A 23,467-nucleotide genomic window follows, 5' to 3' on the forward strand; every position below is an offset into this window, starting at 1 on the left:
GCTAAAACTTTACATTTAGTGATAAAGGTGGTTAATTTTCGATGGCATTACATTGGTTTGATTTTGTTTTAAAATATCATACAGATACCACTCTTATCCACTCACAAAAGCGCGTATTTTCACTAGACGAGGCTCGCTGTAACGTTAAGCAACAGGACCACTAACGTTAAGTTAAGCTAGCACAAGAATCAGTAGCACAAGAATAATAGTAACTTAGAAGTCGTATGGCACTACTATTAATTATGTTCGTGAACAATGTTCTAGACCTGTGTGTCCTTCCAACGTAACTAACCCAAATACTTCAATAATATGCAGTTCCTTCTGAAGTAACTTTATAGTACTTGAGTAGATATACTGAGTAGCTTTGCATGCGAGCTGATGACATCATTGAGTTCAGTCCTCCTCCTCCTCCTCCTCCTCCTCTATCACACGGGCTGCTGCTGAGCTGCTGAAGATACACAGCCAGAGGAATAATGCCCTGCCCAGCAGTGGCTTTGCCTATTTGATGAGGTGACCTATGCATACCAAGTGGTTATAAGTCCGGGGATACCCCCGTGTTTTTTGGTAAGTGCAAACTATTTCCAGGCTCGATGCGCAGGCTGGCTGTGATTTTTCCCTCCTGCATCTGCAGAAAGGGGCAAAATGGCTAGTCACACGGTAGCTGCTAGTTGCTACTGTCGCTAGCTTCGCCCTAATGGCTGTCAAGTCAGATTGAAAATTAAACATAATTAGGAAGAAATGTAACGTTAACTGAGATTAGGTCTGTTCAGAATGCTACAATTTGACTTTGCATTACAAAACCAGAAACAAGTGTTCATAAGGAAATGCGACACAGAGAAAATTCCAGGTTATATGCACATGATTCTAGTTGAATTACACCTCGAAATATGGTTCATTGCATCAAAGTTGGCATCCAGTTATCCACCTCGCAAGCAACAGTTTCATTTCTTAAATGTGTTTTTATTTTTTTTTACAGTGAGATATTTCGTTTTCACGCACGTATATAGGCCCGATTCACAGTGTATCGGAGCACATACGGTACTGCAGACAATCCTAAAATTATATTTTACCATTCCTGTTTACATGCGTTTTATTTCACTTGCGACTGTGTTGTGTGTGGACACTGACTAACAGATACCCATTAGCTATACATTTGTGCTTAATTTATTCAGTCAAACAGTGTTTTGAACCTCTGTGGATCCATTATCCCCCAAAAGTGATGTTGTGCACATATCATGTGATCCTCTGGAGAAGTGAAAAAGAAACATTTCCTCCCTGTAACTGTATATTTTTGTTCTCACAGTCCAAACTGTGTTCACTGTTTGATGCCTTGATGATGAGAGAGCATCAAAACATAATTGAAGAAAATGTGTATTTTATCACAATCAGTATCAGAGATAGGGACTAACCTCTACATTAATAACCATGTTATTAAACTGATACTTGAGTAACCAAAGCTTTTGCTTTGAGTGAGCAGTTACCTAAATGGTCTTTTTATTATGCAGTTTCCAGTACAATTAGAGCATGTGCAAATGAGTTAAATTTGAACTTAAATTACATTATTATTTACATAACATACATCCAAACCAGGGCATGTTTCTCTCACAATTCCTCTGATTTGTATTAGTGAAGAGTGTTCATGTCAAATGTCAGCTGTGATCTCTCCTGAGGTTGCTGGCTTGTACACCAGTTTTACAACAGTTTGCACAGCATCTTCACTTCAGAACTGTGGCCGTAGCATCAACATGTGCTGAAAATGATTAGGATCACTTTTCTCTAATGCGGTGATTTCATGTTAATGCATTCACTTATCACCCATTTCTTTTCTTCCTTTATTTTTCACAGTTTAGCATGAGCATGGAGGATTATGACTACCTGTTCAAAATAGTTCTGATAGGAAATGCCGGAGTTGGGAAGACATGTCTTGTCCGGCGCTTTACTCAGGTTGGTATATGTCTGAGCTTATGGAGTTTTTGATTTACAGATTATTGGAGTATCAGACTATATATTTCTGTTTTTAATTTAGGGCCTTTTCCCACCTGGACAAGGGGCTACTATTGGAGTAGATTTCATGATTAAAACAGTGGAAATTAAAGGGGAGAAGGTCAAGGTACACAAAGTTTAAAATATTTTTTACATGTAAAATCTGATGCCTTTATGTTTTCTAATAGTTAGGATGGGCAGTCGCTCATTTCAGCTCATTATGTTTTCCAGCTGCAGATATGGGACACAGCTGGACAGGAGAGATTTCGCTCCATTACTCAGAGTTATTACCGTAGTGCCAACGCCCTCATTCTTACGTACGACATTACCTGTGAGGACTCCTTCAGGTGCCTTCCAGAGTGGCTGAGGGAGATTGAGCAGTATGCCAACAACCAAGTGGTGACTATATTAGTCGGTAAGAAGCTTTACTTATATATATATAATATACTACTATATAATAACTGGTGGACCTCTTTTATCACCAGGCTCATTGTTCACTGTGAGAAAACTGTGAATAATAATGTGCACTATATTTTACTGGAACTGGCCTGGTTTTCTGAGCCTACTTAAATGTAGGCCTGAATTGCTGAGCAGATGTCAGAGGCAGTTTCTGAATAGATTTGCAAAAGATGTCTGTCTTTGTTAATGTACATTGCATAGTGTGATTTCTGTGAAACTTTTGTCACTTCTCAATAATTTTTCATCTGAAAAAAAAAAGCTGCTTACATCCGCCCCACACACGTATGCACACACATACACCTCCACTTCCATTTGTCTCATCTACACCCACCTACCCACCCACCCACCCACCACTGTTGAGAAAGACAATCTGTGTTGTCTGTGACGCAAGAAGCCACATTCTTACTTGTTATTTATGTTGACAGATGAATGTTATATATCTTTATATATCCCTCAGGTAATAAAATTGATCTGGCAGAGAAGAGAGAGGTTCTCAGACAGAGGGCTGAAGACTTCGCTGATGCTCAGAGCATGCTGTATCTGGAGACCTCGGCCAAAGAGTCCGACAACGTTGAGAAACTTTTCCTCGACCTGGCCTGCGAACTCATTCGAGAGGCCAAGCAGAACAAGCTGGATAACACTGACACTGCCCCAATGCCCGGCGAGGGTAAAACCATCAGTTACTTGAACTGCTGCAGCCTCAATTAAAGAGTGCTCAGCGTTCCTTTGGCCTTGTTATCTCAGTAGCCATTGACTGTAGAGGGCAGATGGCTGAGCCCCAATGCCTCCGTCCCTCTTAAAATGGCATAAAGCCACTTCTTAGTCCCGTCATTTCTAGTCCCATGCCTTTTTTAAGCTGTACAAAGGAGTTAAGTCAACTTTAGTTTGGCCTTTCAGGAACAAGCATTTTAAGATGCTGCCATTATGGAGAACATTGTCCACAATGCAGCAGGATATTAAGTATGTCTGCCTGATGCATCCAGGAATCTGATTAGGGCTCCATTTTGTCCTCTTCATGGTTCAAATAGAAATTTCTTCATCATTTTTTAGGATCCATTTTCATTAAACATCAATATTCACCAGCAGTATTATGTGAGTAAAAAGTTCTACCAGGTGTTTTGTTACAGATTCCACAAAGCAGACAAGTGTCATGATGATTGGAGGTTATCAATGGTGACAATATGTTTACATACAAAATGTTTTTGAGATTAACAAGACGGATCAAGTTTGCAAACTTAGCCTAAAATCTGTTGCACAATCATTTATTTCCCACTAGTTTCTTCTACGAGAATCGCATACAATTTCATTAACTTTCAGTATATCATCTCTGAGTAGTTGTTTGCACCTGTCATTACAAACTGTGAAATATGTGTTCCCAATAGAAGATTTTTACTTGCTGCTAAAATATGTTTTTATGTCAGATAGCATAAACGGAAACACACGTACAAAGTATCAATACTATATTGAAACAGTATTCTGTGACACCCATCTTTTTTTTTTTACTACATACATACTTGCAGTGCTTGCAATTAGTCAGTTGATATAGGTTGAAGCAGTTGAAAAGGCATCAGATATTGTCAGTTATCAATAGAAATGATAAACACTTTAATCAATTTACTTTTTTTTTACCATCAGCCGTTTCTTTTATCCATAGACGTGAATATTTCTGCCTTTGTTGTTGCTGCCTAGCCATGAAATTGTATCACTTCTTATTTGTTTGAAGGAGTGTGTTCATGTAGTTTCGTATGATTTGTACTTCATATGCCTTTATTGTGAAATTTCTTGACCGTCCAGCATGTTTTGCCATAATTTGTAGTGTCTAACTTTATCTTTCATATATTTACCATAACTGTAATGTACTGTATTGCACAATGCCATATACTGCACACATTTTTATTGTAACATTTTGTCTTTTGTTGTACAGACATGTAGTGTATCTTGGCACTTTGCTTTTATACTTTTTGTGTTCAGTAATCCTTTTGTACAACATGGCTAGCGTTTTGTTTTGCCTTTTACATTAGATTTAGCAGCAGTTACTTATTGTTAATCCCTTGCATCTTCTTGTCGACGCAATATGGCAAAGGAAAACACTAATGGGATGTTGTGCTTCTTTTCCTTTATGTGTACAAAATAATCCCTAAAAGATACTCTGTATAACATTAAATAATCCCACTAAATAGCTTGTATTTGTCATGTTATTATTGCTTATGGCCGATCATTTCACTGGTTAAGTGAGTTCAAAAGTCCGACTACTAAATAATTCCCAGACATAGAGATGTTTTAGTTATTTAAAGTATGCTATAAAGTATGGTAAAATCTGCCTTTTCCTCCCTTCTGTGTAGTCCACGATTGTCCTGATTGAAAATCATAGACTGTGGATGTCTGTAATATAACCAGAGGTCTTTATAAACGCCACTGAAAACGGAAGCAGCTGATGGTTAAAAATATACTATAATAATACTGATATGTAATTGATAATTAATTCCATAAAAATTTAATTAAGATTAAAAAACTGGTAAATAAAACATACCAGTTGCTAACTTGACCTGTGTATTTAGAAATATGAGTTTTACTGTATTCCAGCGGTGACAGTTAGGAACTGTATCATAAAACACAACGCCATTGTAGACTTTAGTTGGAATAATAGTTACAAATACTGATTATTTATGCTTTGTGCTCAGACTACAGGATGTTCTGTTTCTGTTAAAATGGCCAGTGTGTCAGATTCATAATTTTCCTTCTCTTTACTAGAAGAAAAGTATTAACAAGGTAACATACAAGGATACATATAACATGTAACAGATACAAATATAGCTAGGGGGGACCACAACAATACAAAAAAATAAGAGAAAAATATATAAAGAAAAAAAAAGAATATCACAAAGACCTTCAAGCCAGTACAGACATATCAGATTCATAGATTAAGCTGTTTTGTTTTTTTGTTTTCTGCCAGCTTTCCAATAACTCTGCCTCTGATTGGCTAGTACTCATTGCCTCTGCTGATTGGTTGGTTAAGGGTTCAGCCAATCAGACAGAGTAGAGGGCGAGTGGGGGTCAGGTATATATTACATATTTATATATTTACCTATATATTATATTAAACTAAATTGAATATGCGATTCCTCACTTAGAATTTTAAATACACAGGAAAACCTCATCGCCACCTAGAATACATACAGATGAAAGACTAATCAATGTTAATCATAAATATTAATGAAAAATATTTTTTAAAAACACGACTGTAATATGTGTAATATATACTTACTTTGTCTTGAGTATGTTTACAAGTGTTTTCTGCCCTCTAGTGGTTACAGTGAGTTACTGCAATAACAATAACAGATCAATACAGATATGACAGAATACCAATACTTCCGGTACAAACTTTCAAAAGTAAAACGTCCAATAAAGACGCTATGTCAACCATATCAACAGTTTCCAGGATTAATTAACGTTGGAAGAACAACTTTTATCCACAGTAAGAATATTACACACTCATTACAACTATTAGTCCACTAGTGCCAACCATCACGGCTGAGTATAGTAACATTTCCGGTATATGCTTTCAAAATAAAACCTTAACATTATAAAGACGTCTAGACAATAGTACACAACTGGGATCTTTACACTCAAATGAAGCAAACCCTCGTTCGTGGTTGCGTGATTTCGGCTTGTTAAAGCGAAGCATCAATACATGTTTCCGGTGTACTTCTGCCTTGAGAGACAGCTAACGTTAGTAACATCAACATGCACATGTGCAACTCATTCTCCCGTCAACCCTTGCGAGCGTTACAGTAGGAAGTTAGGAACCATCTGCTGTCTGCTAGCCGGCTACAGGTAAATTAAAGTTGTTCAATGTTGGGATAACGGTGAACCTGATGTTGCGTGTGCAACTGCGGGCCGCCTCTGCATTGCTGCAAAATTAGGCCACACGCTGTCTGACAACACCTCTCCGGATTTGCTTACATGCGAGTCTCACTTCCTCTCTTTTACGGGACAGGTCTCCTCTTCTCAGTGCAAGATCATGCGACCTCATGATCAAGTGCTGACGATCATTTTGTTGTGAGCAGTGTTTGACAATAGCAGCAATGAAGGCTGGAGTCAGGACGGAGGTTTTGAAGAGAGCTGCAGCTACCTGCATCCTAACGTTGGGTCTCGGCTGTTTACACGTGATCGCCCTCAAATCACAACTTTTTACCAGGATTGGTGGGTTACCTTACTCATCCGAGACCCCCATCAGCTATGAAACATTTTATTTTGACCAGAAGGTGAGTTTAAAATGTCTCTTAATTTGTTTAAAACTCCCCCACTTGTCTCTGAAAACTGTATTTTACAGATATGTTTCATACATACTTTCACACTGGTTTCTTCCTCTTTTACTTCTTTCTCTTTCACTTCACTTTTAAATGTTTGATTTGCATCATAAGGGCTGAATTTAGAAGAGTAATAATCAAAATAAATAGAAACGTTTCCCATATTTTGCCTGAAACATCTTGTGATGTAAAATAATACAGTAAACTATGATCAGACTGGTGTTATAATGACAAAAGCATAAAACAATGTTTTCTTAAAATATATACTGATTATATTATGTGATTATTACAGGCTCATCAGAGTTTGCTCACCTTTTTTTTTTTACCAGTGTATTACTTGGCTTCATTGTTTGCAGTTTACTAATTCCTGCACCACTTGCTCTTTCTAAAAATTGAAATGCACTTAATTCTGTAGTAATTCTGTTGTTCATGTGTTGTGTCTGCAGACAATAGGTGTTTCCCTCTGTCTTCCTGTAGTGAAGGGAAAACCATCACAATTGGCTCTATTCCTGCCAGCAGAACTGTAACTATCCCTCTTGGCTTCCTGCCTAAAACGGTCTCCAGGGCTCAGTGAATCTGAAACATTTTACCTCATGGGGGGGGGTTGAGAGATCTTCATTCAGCCTTTACATTTTCCATTTACTGTTACTTCATGGAGAATCACATGTGGAGTGTGCATCACATTTAGTGACTTGTGAACCTGACTCATACAATCACAAGTCTGAACTTTTTATCTAATTTACTCTCCTATTCCTGCAACGTTGTGAAAGGTAAACTTAGCCACGTTACACACATTTAAGGGATGACGTGTCATTTTGGTGTAAAGAAGAATAATTGTTTAGTAACATACACATTTTATTGAGAGGAGGTCATTCTTTACCTTCATCTATTAGCTTTTTGATTTTCATCTATGGTACTATACACACACACCACCTACCATGACTGTAAACAGTGCTCAGTGGTAACCACAGGTCGTGATGGTGCATTCAGATAATAAGGTGCTCAGTAAACTGGTATATCTCTTCACAAGTTGATAGTGCTAGGGTCTAAAATGTTTGGCTCACTGAGAACTGAAATCTGAAATTAAGTAACACAATTTTCCTTTGTCCTGTATTTTCGTTGTTTTGCCTCTGTGTGCTTCACAATGGTATGAGATTTTCACAGTAAGATAACATCTCAGTATTACACAATTATTATTATTATTATTATTAAAACAGAAGTGTGTTTTGGTTAAACAAATGCTTTATTATAATTTAAAAAATATTATGACCTGACAGACAACGAATTTGACATAAACATGAAAAATATTTTTTTAACACTAATACAGTCTTAGATTATGATAAATGAAATGTCTTTGTGTTTTTGACTTTTGTCAGAGAAAACAATAAAGAAAGTAATCATCCGATGAACTGAAAATTACTGTTAGTTATAGTCCTAAGTATTTACATACTGTTTGTAGTGTGTATGCACTGAACAGTATTTGGATTAGGGGACAATACTGCACACCTGGTCCAACCCACGGCATCCTGCCTAATTAGCCACATTGACACGAAGATAAAGACCATTTCCTCCCTTCTGACACCCATTGTCTTGTCTTATGTTTTTTTGGCCCATCATCAATAAATTGGATGCTCCTTCTTGACTAAGTACAACAAATAAAATCACTTTTATCCACATTTCAGTACCAGTAGCAAGTCTGCTGTTTAAACAAAAGAATCATCAATCCTGCAGCCTTTTTCTACACTCTCTGTGGGACAGGCTGCTGTGAGGAGAGCACCAAGTGATCAAGCAGTTGTCCAGAGGAAATCCTCTTGACTGCATTTTACCTCCAGACAATGAATGGAAGTGTCCTTTAGGATCCTTGATGTGCTTTGGTTGTTTCCCTCATGTCTCTATTTGCTTGATTGTAACGCAACAGATGTAGTCTCTTTTCTTGTAGAATAGTTAAAGTACTAGTTCAGTAGTTGGACAGTATGTGAATTGAATTTTAATTGAAACAAACTGCTCAAGGCCTGCCTGCAGTAACCACATGGTGGCACTACTTATCAGGGTGTGGATTTGTTATGAAACCAATCTCATAGGTTTAGTGATGTGAATACTGAGTGGGTGCAAGTGATACAGTACTCACCAGGGGTCCTGTTGGTGAAGCACTTTATATATCCAACCATTTTAGCTTTAGTATTTATTTTTTTTTTAAGAAATAATTTGTTTGTGTTGCAAGAGAATTTGGCTTTCAGTAATTCAACTATCAAAATCATTTACCATTTGAAAACCCTGGTATCAATAAAAAAAAGTGATATCTAAACAAATTAAGACATAAACCAACTTAAATGCTTTCATAAAATTCTAACATTACACTTTGGATGACTAACACCACGGAAACTTATTTTGCTGCCGGACTGCTGAAGTTTTCCTTTAAGTGCTCTCATGGTCCCCTCACACTCAAAAGCACTGCCAAGTGCTAAGGAGTCGAGGCTTGAATGAACACATTGAGGCCCCAGAATCTTTTTGCTGTCATTGGCTCATAAAATTGCTGCCTCCTTTGTATCCACCGAGGAGGGAAGTGAGTGAGCAGGGGGAAAAAACACTACAAAAACATTTTGTATTAAGTGTTGGGACTGTTTCAAGGGCTGGACATCTCAGCAGCATCATGGGGTTGTCTTCTCTGTGAAGTCATTGGTTACTTTCTGCTTTTGTTTGATAAAGAATACAGGAAAAATAGTTGAAAGTGGAAGATGCCCCAGAATCCCTGAGGTTTGATGAAATGAATCTCAGAGCTCATCTAAAGTGGAACTAATGTGGCATCCCTTAAACTGGCTCTAACATTTTTTAATACAAATTGGGGCTAATTACCCTAGGATCCAACTCATTTCACAACACCATGGTTGGCACATGGCCAGGTATCCAGCTCAGAGCAGTTTATGTGGACTGGACTGATGCATAGATTTTGATCGATTCAATATTGCCACATTAGGTTTCTGTCAACAAGTGGGACAGTGCATGAGACAATGTCAGATCTTACTGATGCCACTGGCTCTGATTTTGTTAAACATTTGTTCAACTGCGTTATGTTACAACAGGAGATAGCTTTGTGGGTCAAATCAAGACCAGTCTAATTTGCAATTTGAATGCTAATCAATAGTTACATTACTTACTTACATTCTTGCTCGTCATCAGCATAAATGTGTAAAATAAAGATTTAAATTACATTAAATAAACGTCTCTTTGACACATTGTCAACAAAAGCTAAATCTTAAAAGCTTTATTTTGCGGAATAACAATACCATTTGTGTTTTTTGGGTTATCAGTTTATTCAAATTTTTGTTACAGATTGATCATTTTGGATTCCTAGAGGATGGCACCTTCAAACAGAGGTACCTTGTGGCTGACAAACACTGGCAGCAGCCTGGAGGACCTATTTTGTTCTACACTGGCAATGAAGGAGACATCACCTGGTTCTGCAACAATACTGTAAATATCCCTATATCCCAATATCTGTTACCTTGTATATACACTGCACATAATCCTCAGTCTAATTGAACTGTCATTGTTTTCTCTGCAGGGCTTCATGTGGGAAATTGCAGAGGAATTGGGTGCCATGCTGGTTTTTGCAGAACATCGTTACTATGGAGAGTCCCTGCCATTTGGACAAGATTCTTACAGTGTAAGTGAAGATGCAGTGTTACACTTGGAGTACACCAAAGTCTGATTAAATATGTTTCATTACATGTTTTTTTGTTTCTTATGTCCCAAACCAATAGGAAATCTTAAAGCTGTTAGAACATTACTTGCCAAAATAAATTTCATTCTCAGTGCCAGTAAATAATTTTCCGTATGTGTATTATTGTTTTGCACTCTTAATTTACAACAATACTTGTCATTTGCTTGCAGGATAGCAAACACCTCAACTACCTCACCTCAGAGCAAGCCCTGGCAGATTTTGCAGTGCTGATTCAGAACCTGAAAAGTACTTTACCCGGAGCTCAGCACAGCCCTGTTATCGCTGTCGGAGGATCCTATGGAGGGATGCTCTCTGCCTGGTTCAGGATGAAATACCCCAATATAGTTGTTGGGTAAGATATGAGTGTAGCTGTGGGGACATTGGGGTTGGACTTCCCCAAAGATGCACCAAGAAAATTTGCATGTTTCCAGCTCCAAACAGTAGCAGAAGGTGAAGGAAATTTTTCAGCTTCATTACCTAGGAATCCAGTATCAGGGATCATGTTTACCTAACTGACTGGTCTGTGGTCACTTCACGATTCAGCAATCTATTGCTTCTATAGGCCTACAGCCTTTGTAATCAATATTCTTCCCCATCAAAATGTGACACAAATTACATTCAAGCTAGGATTGGCACTGTTGGAGAAACTAGCAAGAGACAACTAGATTTTGAAAGTATCCAAGTAAAAAAATCCCCCCAGACACAGATACCAGATTTTTTTCTGTTGCTATTGATGTAAATAGAATTTCAACAAATAAAACAAAAAATTGCTTCTGAAATAAATTGCCTTCCCTAGCCTTAAGATTACCCAGGATTATGGATGTCCAGCGTGTGATAATGAGAGAAAAGTAGAAATGGTTTTGCTTCTAATTGTATTTCAGAGCTCTGGCATCCTCCGCACCAATATGGCAGTTTCGTGATATGGTGCCATGTGGGGACTTCTACAAAATAGTAACACAGGACTTTGCCAGAAGTGGGTATAACTGTGACGCAAACATCAGAGAGTCTTGGAAGGCTATTAATAATGTCTCTTCCACTGGTAAGTCATATAGTCATGATGTATTTTAATGATTCAGAATAATAAATTAACCATGTTTAATCTTATCTATGAGAAAGGCTTTAGAATTTCTACCTGTTTGTCCTTATGGTCCACATGTGTGAATTTGATGAACTGACTAAAGTCTAAAATCAGACAGCTATTCCTAAAACTTTGGGTATAAAGTCTGGCTCCTCTCCACGGATGACACATTGTATTGAATAGAAAAATTGCAAAACAGATTATGTGGATCCATTAAATTTACAACCTGCAATCTAAGTTTATTACTATTCTGCATAGATATGAATAAGAATGTATGTCTTTACAGGATGTGTCTTTTCACAATCCTAAACTGTAGGAATAACCTTTATTGAAACAAGTGGTTCTTTTTATTCAGTCACAACATCATTGGTAATAGTACACCAATAAAAAGGTTCATACCACTTTCTAACAAGGTCCCCCATTTAAAGGGTTTATAAGCTTTAATATGTTTTAATCATTTGCCAATGTAGGTCTAAGATATCAATAAGGACGAAATTCAAGTTGCCAGGTTAGAGATAATCCACCTCCTGCATAACACTTTTTGTCTTTTTAGTTACCTCTTAAATAAATAAAGTGTTACACTTAATACATTAAGTTAATACATTAATGTTAATAAATTGTTACTAAATTAATTCTGAAAAACACTGAAAAGATAGAACATAGAATAATGGTTATTTTATTAGCATTTACCAGCTAAAGCTATTATAAGGTTTAAGACATAAGTCTCCCATGGGAGCTGTAGTTGTTAAATACTAGCAAAATGACTATTGGTTTATCTTGGTTAAAATGCCAATATCATTGGTTAGTAGCCAGTAGTGTAGTAGATACAAGATACAGTAGTAGACATGCATTATTAAAATGGACAGTGCCGGAATCACTATTGTAATGACATTTAATATTTTTTGCTCTGTTTTGACAAGCATCTGGTCGTCAGTGGCTGTCAGAAGAATTCAGTTTATGCGCCCCTCTTAAAAGCAAATATGATGCTGTCGGCTTCAAGAACTGGCTTCAGGAGACTTGGGTGAATCTGGCTATGGTGGACTATCCCTATGAAGCTAATTTTCTCCAGCCACTTCCTCGCTGGCCGATCCAGGTACAAACAGCCACATGTAAAATACCGTATCGAAGATTCATTATGAACTAAAAAAAAGTGATTCAATAAAATTTAAAGTTCTAGTTTAACTGACTCACTAAATATTTTTTACTTTTTTTACAACTTTAAATTTTGTTTGTCTTTGGTAAGCACCTGATTTAGCCTGACATCCTGTCCTTAATTGAAATGAATGTGTGATTCAGCCGATTGTGTTACAAGTGTTTGTTGTGGTCTTCCAAGCTTTTGTTCACAACAGCTGTCAATTAACTTCATTCATAATAACTTCATTAATATTCATAAGGATCTAGTTTCTTTTAGATTTTAAGTATTCTTTAGATGAGGAGCTACAAGTAAGCCACCATTCTTTTCTTTTCTCGTACCAATGGTCCTTTCATTTGCACACTCCGTCAGATCTCTGAGGTGTTCCTCTTAGGACGCTCACATGGCACCACAGAAAGAGGACATTTGCCCAGAGCAGCTCATGAGGCCATTAAAACAAAGGTTCTCCACTCTCATTTGAATGAGACTGTAACAAATACTTCACTAGACACATTTAGATGTGAACGCTTAATCACATAACTTGCCAAAATAGAAAAGAAAATGAAATGAAAAAAGTTAAAATGTCTTTTTAAATCTCTTTCCTGTTGTCAACATTACAAAACATCCTTTGTTTTCATGTAGAAAAGCTTGTGACAGTACAGTGGCTGTTTTGTGGAGGCTAATTGACTTGGGTGCAGTGTATTCCACCAGTAACCTTGGCATGTCACGTGACTAAACCAAGTTTTGCTATTGACCCTGACTCTGCTTGGTGTTTCAACACCCATCTGAGTACCACATGCAGGAGTCTCGTACCAACTAACTTTTACTAGTGTAATAAATTTTTTGTTTTCTTATTTGTTTAGCATTTAGCCACCAAATAAATCCAGGGGCTCCATGTAAGGTGAAATAAACACTAAATGGTCATTTTGAGTTTTTTGGCTCCTTGCCTTTAATGTATGCGACCCCTATGGGTGGTTTAAGCAGTTTAGGCAGTGGGTGCAAAGAGGAGCTTTTTTAATGACAAAGCTAATGTGATTATCTGAGTGAGTGTGAGAACGGGGTATTGAGGGCTTAGAGGAGGGAAATCTGTTGGCAGAGATGAATGTATAAGCCTAATCCTATCTGAAAAGTAAGGAGAAGATGCTTTGGAGCAATTGCAGTGTTTTTTTTCACGGTATAAATCTTTGGTTGGACATGTCTGTGGCCCTCCTCATCCATCGACCACCAACTCCTCCCCAGTGCACAGACAAAAGCCTTAGTAACAGACTCCACACTAGCACAGCTCCCCTCCAACCTCTAAACAAGAAAGCCCAGTTTCTCTGCCTCACAAAGAGTACAGAACAACAGCCACAGCCAACTCTGCTGCTGCAACCATAACAACACGCAGCGAAATTAAACAAAAGCTGAAACTCAAATATTTATCATCCATGCTATTAATTCTGAGAAATCAACCGTGGTCACACAAAACAAAAGTAGTAAGGAGAGTAAAAGCTTTAAATTTAAATCATTTAAATCATTGTCTTTAAGTAAATGGATGTTTTTTTCCTCTCGTGCCAAGATTAGAGCAATAAATTCAAGTTCATTCCAGGGAATTTCATATGCAAATCAGGCGCCACCACTTTTTTATGTGGAAAAACACTTTTGGGGCCACAAGAAAGCAATCTTCTTGTCTTGTAAACAACACAGATGAAAAGAGCATTAACAGCTTGCCTAAACTAATGTAATCACAAACTTTCTAGTTAATTCTTATGTGTTGCTTGATAATGTGTTATAATTTCAAGGTGGTGTGCAAGTATCTTGCTTTCGATTCCACTGTGTCTGACTACGAGCTGCTGCATGGTGTCTCCCAAGCAGCGAAGGTCTACTACAACTACACCGGAAGCTCTTCCTGTCTCAACACATCTCAGACAGCAACCGGCAGCCTTGGTTTTCTCGGCTGGTATTACCAGGTGCAGTAACATGCTGGATAAATCGCTGCACAGATGTGTCAGTGGGCAGCTTTACCTGTCACAATGAATACGTGTTCAATCCCTCATCCCCAGGCCTGCACAGAGATGGTGATGCCCATGTGCACAGATGGGGTCCAGGACATGTTTGAACCTGAGGAGTGGAACCTCCAGGCCTTCTCTGATGAGTGTAACGCCATTTTTGGTGTCAGGCCACGAGCTGACTGGGCAGGCACAGTCTACGGGGGGAAAGACATCGCCTCTCAAAGCAACATCATCTTCAGGTAAACATTGCTTGTAAACTGCCAGGCTTAAACAGAAGGTGTGTGTTTAGTGCAGTGGGAGCAATTCAAGTTTTGATTTTGACTGGCTTTTATAGCAGGCAAATTAAGAGTACCCACCTGGGTAGCCACAGGAAGCAGACAGAAGTATGAAAATGATGTAGCTCAATCACAAACACGCAGGTGGGTCATATTAGGCTAACACCAATTTGCAGCTCTTGTCAAGCTATAAAAAGGTCTGGCAATCAGATATTAATATGTGAGTTTTCAAAGCAACTCAAATAAATTGCTTAAAATCACAACACGTGCCAATCATTAAAAACAGAACAGAGAAAAATTACCATCATTTTTAATTAGCCAATGTGGGGGGGTTTAAAGATAATAATACAACCTATGAAGACTCATTTTTGTAGCAGTGGTATTTTTTTCTCTTAGTGTTTTATTATTTTGTGTAAAACATTTTTATAGTGTTTTTACTTTTAATTCTATTTTGAATGACTGTTGCCTTATTTTTTTGTGAAGTTCTTGTCTTGAAAGGTGGTATTTATTTAAATAAACATGCTTACTTACTTGCTTACGTTAACCTCTTGTAAAGTTGGCGTAGCCCAGTAGATAAATAACCATGTTGTGCTTGAAATTTGTTTTCACAGACTTTATGTGGACATATAAGACAATAACAGTTCAAAGAATGCATGCTGTGAATTCTGATGTATTGATACTAGAATGTACAAAACAATTATATGAAAAGTCACTAATGATTTTGTGTTGGTTGCTGCCACACCATGCCATAAATGAACAACCTTGTATACAAGTGTCTCATATATTTTCAGTGCACACTGTCTCTGCTGTTGTATTTCAGTAACGGAGGACTTGACCCATGGTCAGCTGGTGGAGTGACTTACAACATAACAGATTCTCTGGTATCCATTATGATTCCTGATGGAGCCCATCACTTGGACCTCCGCTACAGCAATGACAATGACCCACCCTCAGTCCGTGCAGCCCGGACGTTAGAGGTGAAGTATTTTCAAGAGTGGATCAGGCAGGCTACAAAGACACGTCAAACTGCATCAATGCCTTAGTCCCTAAAAACAAAGCAAAATGTTACACAACTGGGAAAGTCATTATAACCTGGACTGACTAGCTTTAATTTGTGACATGGTATTTTACAGGGTGCTGGCTCTTTCATTATGCCCAAGTTTGACCTGTTTTAATCAATGTTTTTTCTTCACATTAAATGATTTCATTAATTTAAATATTTCAGAATCCCTCTGGATTTTAATAACAATATCATTAATCACTTGAGAGTGTTTTTTAATCTTAATCACGTAGCCATGTTCAGTGCTGTATCAGGAGTATCCAACTACAGTCTTCTTAGACCAAATGAGGACACACTATCTTTATGCCAAACTGTACATTTCCAAGGGCTTGGAGAGAGAGAGTCAGTGTTACAATCAGTAATACATTCAGAGTTATTCACATCTTAAATTTTGTACATCATTACGAATTCACACGCCTTGTTGATTAGCCATTGTGGTCATTCAGGTGTATATTTTTTTTAATATATATTGTAACATGCATCTTATCATTTGAAGACGTCTCAGGAGAAAAGCTTAGCACCAAATCTAAAGAAAATCAAGTAATATTAGACTTGATTTGTTATTGTTCACAGAATAGTGCTTCCTCGCTTTGAAGTTTTCTATTTATGTCTAATAATGGTGGTACCATTATTTAACATGCTGTCACTTCCAAGAAACATGCCTTCTAGTGAAACTGATTAAAAAGCTACAAATGATATTGTCATATAATCTTTCTAATTGTCTTTTAATCATATATGGATGTCCTGTTGTTCTGTGGAGCAGACTCTTTCTCATGTTTTAGAGAGACTGAGGCTTTTAAGTTACTTCCACCTAGCAGGAACAATTGCACGTGCTTGAGATTTAATAAAAAACCAATCGGAGGAGGCCAATAAAGTAAGTGGTGGGAGGTTATTGCAGCTATGCCTGCTGACCTCACCCCTGTGGACCAACCTGTGGGATTCCCCCTGGCACGCATTCATTCACTGCCTCCATTAAAGGTTTAAACTGAGGCACCAGAGCAGCCCATAGAGCCTGGTTTGTTCCCCCCTGCTAGTAATATTATTAATACAACTCCTGGGGTGCCAGAGGGGTTGAGAAGGGTTGATGGAAGGTTAAGAGTGAGGCAGTGAGTGGATGCAGGACTCGGCAGGGACTAAGAAGTCTTTTGTAGTTCGCCATGAAGTCACTGTTATGTTTCTTTTCTTTTTTTCTTTTTTTAATATCAAACTAAAACTGCCAACTCAACTGTCATGAAAACACTGAAATTAAAACACTTTGACTGGCAATGAAAACGGATTCTTGCTTTGTAATTTTCTTTGAACTATTCTGGCCAATTCTTTTTCTCCCCCTCTTGTTTTAAAGTAAAAGTTCCTGACATGACATGACTTTGTGAAGCAGATGGGGAACATGTCCTGTGCTGGTATGTGGGTTGATTTTCTACCAGGAGACACAAAGCCTGACTTCTCAACATTTTGTCACAGGCTTGACTGGATTTCAGACACCCTAGTAGAAAGAAACATAGCTAAACATGGGGGAGGACGGGGTCTCCGCCACTAAATGCCGTCCTTAAACTTTTCTCAGGACTTTGAGAGGTCATTAATTTTGCTAGCCTTTTCTCAGTCTCTGACACTGGCCATCAATCAAAGGTGTTATTAGTATTCGCTCAACCCCAAACTCTGAGTATGTCCCTGCTCAAACAAGGACCACACACTAGTAGGAAGAGATTAAGCCTGTGTGTGTCACATCACGTTGCACTGAGCACCCTGCTCCTTTGGGGTTGGGTGCTGCTGAATAAGTAAATTCTCAGGGACAGAGGGCGTGCTGGTAATGTTTAACAATATCTCAACAAATCTGTGTACTTAACTTGCTGGTTGTGGGGAAAAGGCACAGCAGATTACTAATAATTTTCTCCAAATTTAAATTCCCCAAAGGTCCCATCATAATAAGTTTTTGAAAATTCAGTCCATAGTTGAACTCTGTGATTAACGCTAACATAAACACTGATCCATAATAGTCATTTTTTAAAATTATTTAACAATTAACCTCACACATAATTTCATGAGAGTGGAAACAAGTCAAAAGCTCCTCCATTGTGCTCTCAGTTAATATATTTTTTCCGAGCTGGTCTGCCCATCCCCTCTCACCCTCTCAGCCTTTATGCAACAATAGAAACTTGTTTCCGGGATCTGTGCGTCAGGCTCTGTGATGTGAATGACCCACAAGCACAAAAGCCAAAGCCCCTTGACTGGAAAAAAGAGGGGATATGGCTGCCATGACTGTGATGATGTCACTTTGCCAAAATTGTGCCTCTAGCAAAGAGAGGGAGGGAAAATCACTTCAGGCAAGCGTTAAAAGCTCAGTAGGCTACTCCACTGAATTCATGAGATGTCGTGATATGGCTGCAGCTGACGTCCATTTCCTGCTATAACTGTAATGAACTGAAAGTTCTGAATTTACGAATAAATTACTGTAATGGCAGGTGAAATGATTACAACTGAATATTCTCTGAAGTTTCCCCATGTGGATGGGAGGTCTTTTGCTGCCAGTTCTATAAACAAACATAAAGATATTCTTTGTTTTGTAACCATTTGTTGCTCATAGATTTGAGTTTTTTTTTTGGATTTCTTTTCAGTCCCAGACTTGTGTTGGGCCACAAATAATTAGATCAGTGCTATCAGTTTCACTGTCCCTTTTCTCCCAAGAAATTAACATAAGAAAGACATTTTTAACAACCTCACTCCCTCACTGCTTCAGACTTTTTTTTTCATCCCTCCAACTCTTAAATGAGTCACTTCAACATGCACTTTTGTAAGAGAGATCTTGTTTCAGTTATTCAGTTGCAGTATCTCTATCTTAACTTAAAATAATTATAAACAAAGGTTTTATGTGATCAGATGGAGACTTATGCTTTTTCTGGTTAACAAATAGAACATATGTGCATAACGTGACGGTAAGTTACACATTTTTAGTGAACTACGTCTAACAGTACATTCACTCAAAATTCACTTGAAATTCCTCTTAAATTGGGATAAGTGCTGGCAACATAACAATCTCGCTCTTGGACACATCCTTCATTTATTCACTTCTAGCCACGAAGAAAGTTCCTGTAAATACGTTATTGTTTACAACAGAAGTTTCATACCCAGGATTTCTTAAGGTCAACATTTCTTTTAGCACACTAAGCCTGAACTGCACTTTATTCCCCTTTAATTTAACAGCTCCGGCAGCTTTTCTAGTTAAATCGACTGTTCATTATTGAGACCCATTTTACGAAGGGGCTGTGAGGTGCAATTTAATGAATCTCTGGCACAAAGCTCCCTTTCACTGCCAGGCGAAGAATAGAGGCTATTTAGACCCTGTAGGGCTTTATGTCAAAGGCAGCCCATAATAGTTGTCAGGCCAGGGCAGAAATTCCCACTGGCCTGGGAATGCACTAGAAATCAACTTTTGCCATGAGCAGATTAAGACACAAGGCAAGCAGTTGGGAAGATTCTCCCAAATAGTGGCATCTGTTTGAGCACAAAGATTTTCCCACAGAAAAGAACTCACTACTGTATGGCCTTGATTTGATAGTCAGGTTTGTTTCAGTGCCTAAAAGAACAGTAATTAGATTACAAGTTAACTTCTGTTTAGTAATCCAGACAGGAAACACATAGATAGGTATGATGATTGAATAGTGGTTAAAATGTTTTGAAAAGCAAGCAGGAATGACACGAATAATGCCACTGATTAGTTGAGGAATTTTGTGGGATATTTAACTGTTTGTCAATAATCATGTATAACAAAAAAGGATGTTTTTAAATTTAATAGAGAGATTTTTGTTCTGCACAGCAAAAGTATTCTATCCTCAGGGTTTTCTGGTCACTGTTACAGTAATAACCTCCAGTTTCATGAAATAGTTTTTGGTTCAGAGCACACGCAAACAGTTAAACTACAGGGGGATAGATCTAACAGAGGTTATTGTCTTCAACTCAGCAGGGAATTTCAGACAAATCCCTCTTAGATGCAGGTGGTCAGGCACAAGCAAAGAGTTAAGTCCTGCGGTCTCTTTGCCCCTCCTCTTTGATGTTCTGACATCATTAGTCCAGCCCCCTGAAAGATCTCTTTTCCTCAGAGCCCGTCACTTGTACTCTGGAATGTTTACAGGAACTTCATGAGCAGCATCAGGACCAAGCGTTTGGCAGAGGAAAAAAGACATGCACTGAAGAAACTTTTGGTTCAGGGATCATAGCAGACGCCACAGGTGTAGCCGCTGGGCTCAACAGAGTAATGGCTGTTCAGACTGCAATCATGAACCCTCAGTTCATGAATTTCTGCTTCCCTGGCTCTGTGATGGAGTACGATGTGGAGAAAAGTCTAGATGGGAGTCTCCTTGGCGAGGCAGAAAATGATGAGGACTACAAAGAGACCACTAGAGACTTGCTGAGCTTCATAGACTCAGCCTCCAGCAATATCAAGCTGGCTCTGGACAAGCCAGTGAAATCCAAGAGGAAAGTGAACCACAGGAAGTACCTACAGAAGCAGATCAAAAGGTGCACAGGCATTATAACACCAGGAAACATAGCAGAAGCCACGGTTAAAAGACAGGGTACCCCCCTGGCTCAGACCAGTCCTTTGCAGAGCAAAACTCTACCTAAGCGTGATGGGGTCCAGGCCAACTTACAGAGCAAGAGCTTGGCAGCCCTCTTCAGCCCTGTGAAAGATATAAGGGGTGAAAAAGCAAAGAAACCACCCCTGAGGCATCGCAATCTGCCCCCCTCTTTCTTTATGGAGCCTGCCAACTGCTCCAAAGTCAGTTCCACATCTGGGATGACGCTAAAGGACTTGGAACGAGGCAATCCTGAGGCTGCAGAGTTCTTCGAGCTCTTGGGGCCTGAGTACAGCAACATGGTGAGTGACCAGGACCTTTATCAAAGCATGCCTCTCCGGGTGCAGCAAGAGATGGGAGGCCCGGATCCTGCTTCCTATGATGCTCACAATTTAGTTGGTGGTCTCTTTTACTCTGAGCCCTGGACTAGCTGCTCAGGACCCTCTAAGAAACTAGGGGGGAGCCTGCGTACAAGTCCAGCTCAGCCTCCTGTCTACTGTCCCTCTGAGGCTGCTGGGCCCATAGAGGACAATGCACTGTGCACTTTGGCCTTCCCGAACTTCTTCACAGACTGCTCCATACCTCAGGTCACTTATGATTTAAGTGGTGGTTATAACAGAGCTAATTATTCATCTCTATGAGAAATGAAATTCTGTTGTTAGAAGTGCTGGCAAAAGCAGAAAAAATACTGTGACAAGTTTAACAATAGTCCAAGAGAGTTTGATATTACTGTATCTTATTTGTTTATCGGTTGTGGAAGAAATATTGCAGCTGGCTAAATTACATTTTCTATCATCTCCTCTCAACAACAATGTTTGTCATTATCCAGAGAGAAACAAGGAACTTAAAATGTTTTCTGTCATAGAAAATGTTCACAGTTTTTCAAATAATTGGATACCATGTATTTTTCAACATCCTAGTTTCATTTACTACACTGTTCAGTTTAATGGTAACTTGTTTCACATGCAGATTTGTTTTTCCTCATCTCAGGCAATTTCTAATGACTAATTCTAATTCTGATTGAAAATACATCGGATTTTGGGTATGCTTCAGTTTTGCCACCAGAGTATGGTAGTCTGTTCATTTGGATGTATCCTATTCATTTGGGAATTTGATAATAAAGACATTTGATTCCATCATTTTCATATTTTACAAAAAGAAAACCTACAAGCTGCAGAAATAGCTGTTGGTTTAGTCCACTAAACATTACTTATTGCTAGAAAATTATATTATAGAACATTTGACAAAACATGCTGCAACAATCTCTCAGCGAGGCACTTTCTCATTCCAGTTCCAGTAACAGTCATCATGTAGAGATGTAGAGGGGGAAACTCAACAATTACAGTAGTGTGCCATGTTTGTTTTACAACATTTTACAGCTCAAAAATGATTTTCAGCTGGCAGATTTACGATGTGTATCCATTTTGTTGGAAAAGCCTTTAATGTATCTAGCTATTGTAAGAAGCCAAAATAAAGCTGGTCTTTATTACTGTAACACCAGTGTCTGTTTTTGTGTTCTTTGCTAATCATGGGTGTTGATGTGTGATTATTAGAGTACATGAGGGCAAAAACACACAAATACATTCTTGTACAGAGTTGATCTATGTTAGGTACTTTGCATGTTATGGCAACAAATATGACAATATGCAAATAAATAAATAATAAAGCGTTTGAATCTCATCTCAAAACCTATTTATTCTCAAAGGCATTTTATTGATGCTTCCTTGCCCTGATTGTTCTTGTTGGTTAAATCATTTTTGTTGTATTTATTTATTCAAATGCTTGTATCATCTTTTTGTAACTGTGAAACACTTTGTAACCCTGGGTTTGACAAGTGTTGTATCAATAAAGTTTTGCTTACTTAATATTAGAATACAGTCTGATGCAACTGTCCTGTAATAAACTATGACCAAGTTGAGTCAACACAGAAACAATAGTGCTCTCAACAACTAGCATTTACTGAAGGGGCTGACATATTGCATTGTATTACATCATACAGGTGTGTCTAATTGTTATCAGTCACAGTACTTGCATTATATAATTTATTCACTCTAATATGTATACCTTATATAATTTGGTTGAAAAGACTATATACAGTAAATACAACGCTGATTACATACTATACCAGTGTTTTTTGTTACTGTTTCATTAAAATGCAATTCCAATCAACGTTAGACAAAACAAAAAAAATCCTACCTATTCTGAAATTATCCTGTAGCAAAAATACACATGTAAAGCCCAGGAGGGAGAAATTTCTCAGTAAGTTAAGGAGTAAAACATTTGTTTTTACCATTTTACCAATTTAATCAGAAAGAAAGAAATCCAGTGCTGCAAATCCAGTGCTGCAAATCCATTTAAATGTTAAATCTCCGAACATTATTACCCTTAACTAGCTTGTCAAATTTTCAGCAAGCATGCTCTTATTTCCACTAAAGAGCAAAGATGAAGGAGGTGTGACAATAATTTGAGTTCAACTCATACTTTTGGCATCACTCTACTGGTCGGTCCATTTGGTGGCTAAATTTCTAAATATGCATTTTTGCATGCAATATGGCATTTTGCTAATAATTGTTGAGGATTAATTAATTTCCTGATGTTTTTAAGTTAAATTGGCTGCTGGTTTAAATTTGAAATCTCCAACATTCTCCCAGGAGTGCTCTCCCTGGAGATTGGAGTACCATAACCATACACATTATTATCTCCCCCTGCTGGCTGTTGAAGGTTCACTAATTTACCTTCTAACACGACAGTCTTATAATGGTGCAGAACTTCTAAAGTCTACATGGTAAACTCTCAGAAGTACAGTAGGTGAAAAAAATCACGTTGTATGAGACTGTGTCGAAGGTCATTCAAACTAAATCAACATTTTAGGGCCTGCAAACCTTTTGTA

General features: G+C 38.1%; 3 protein-coding genes across 3 annotated transcripts; all 3 read left to right on the top strand.

Moving 5' to 3' along the window:
* Positions 1-405: 405 nt before the first annotated feature.
* On the top strand, positions 406-4,624 carry rab30 (RAB30, member RAS oncogene family). Its single transcript, XM_038692423.1, has 5 exons — positions 406-564; positions 1,846-1,944; positions 2,027-2,110; positions 2,215-2,398; positions 2,900-4,624. Exons 2-5 carry the CDS (start codon positions 1,852-1,854, stop codon positions 3,148-3,150), a joined length of 612 nt encoding a protein of 203 aa, XP_038548351.1. The 5' UTR covers positions 406-564; positions 1,846-1,851; the 3' UTR covers positions 3,151-4,624.
* A 1,497-nt stretch (positions 4,625-6,121) lies between these two features.
* On the top strand, positions 6,122-17,285 carry LOC119882399 (prolylcarboxypeptidase (angiotensinase C)). Its single transcript, XM_038692422.1, has 10 exons — positions 6,122-6,276; positions 6,440-6,707; positions 10,083-10,223; positions 10,315-10,416; positions 10,644-10,825; positions 11,355-11,512; positions 12,472-12,644; positions 14,465-14,632; positions 14,726-14,913; positions 15,770-17,285. Exons 2-10 carry the CDS (start codon positions 6,528-6,530, stop codon positions 15,990-15,992), a joined length of 1,515 nt encoding a protein of 504 aa, XP_038548350.1. The 5' UTR covers positions 6,122-6,276; positions 6,440-6,527; the 3' UTR covers positions 15,993-17,285.
* Positions 17,286-19,992: 2,707 nt separating this feature from the next.
* On the top strand, positions 19,993-22,442 carry LOC119882404 (protein FAM181B). Its single transcript, XM_038692426.1, is given in 3 exon segments — positions 19,993-20,024; positions 20,026-20,091; positions 20,093-22,442. Coding segments are annotated over 3 exon segments (1,224 nt in total). The 3' UTR covers positions 21,219-22,442.
* The last annotated feature ends 1,025 nt before the right edge of the window (positions 22,443-23,467 follow it).

The sequence above is a fragment of the Micropterus salmoides genome, unplaced genomic scaffold (genome assembly GCF_014851395.1).
Source record: "Micropterus salmoides isolate LMB-PRFRI ecotype aquatic unplaced genomic scaffold, ASM1485139v1 Ms_hic_scaffold_3, whole genome shotgun sequence".
NCBI classification, from domain to species: Eukaryota; Metazoa; Chordata; class Actinopteri; order Centrarchiformes; family Centrarchidae; genus Micropterus; species Micropterus salmoides.

Coding starts and splice junctions, on each gene's coding strand:
- LOC119882399 (XM_038692422.1), top strand. CDS start 6,528: ATGAAGGCTGGAGTCAGGACGGAGGTTTTGAAGAGAGCTGCAGCTACC. Junction 10,417..10,643: donor TTGGACAAGATTCTTACAGT/GTAAGTGAAGAT, acceptor ATTTGCTTGCAG/GATAGCAAACACCTCAACTA. Junction 11,513..12,471: donor TAATAATGTCTCTTCCACTG/GTAAGTCATATA, acceptor TGTTTTGACAAG/CATCTGGTCGTCAGTGGCTG.
- rab30 (XM_038692423.1), top strand. CDS start 1,852: ATGAGCATGGAGGATTATGACTACCTGTTCAAAATAGTTCTGATAGGA. Junction 1,945..2,026: donor TTGTCCGGCGCTTTACTCAG/GTTGGTATATGT, acceptor TTTTTAATTTAG/GGCCTTTTCCCACCTGGACA. Junction 2,111..2,214: donor TTAAAGGGGAGAAGGTCAAG/GTACACAAAGTT, acceptor TATGTTTTCCAG/CTGCAGATATGGGACACAGC.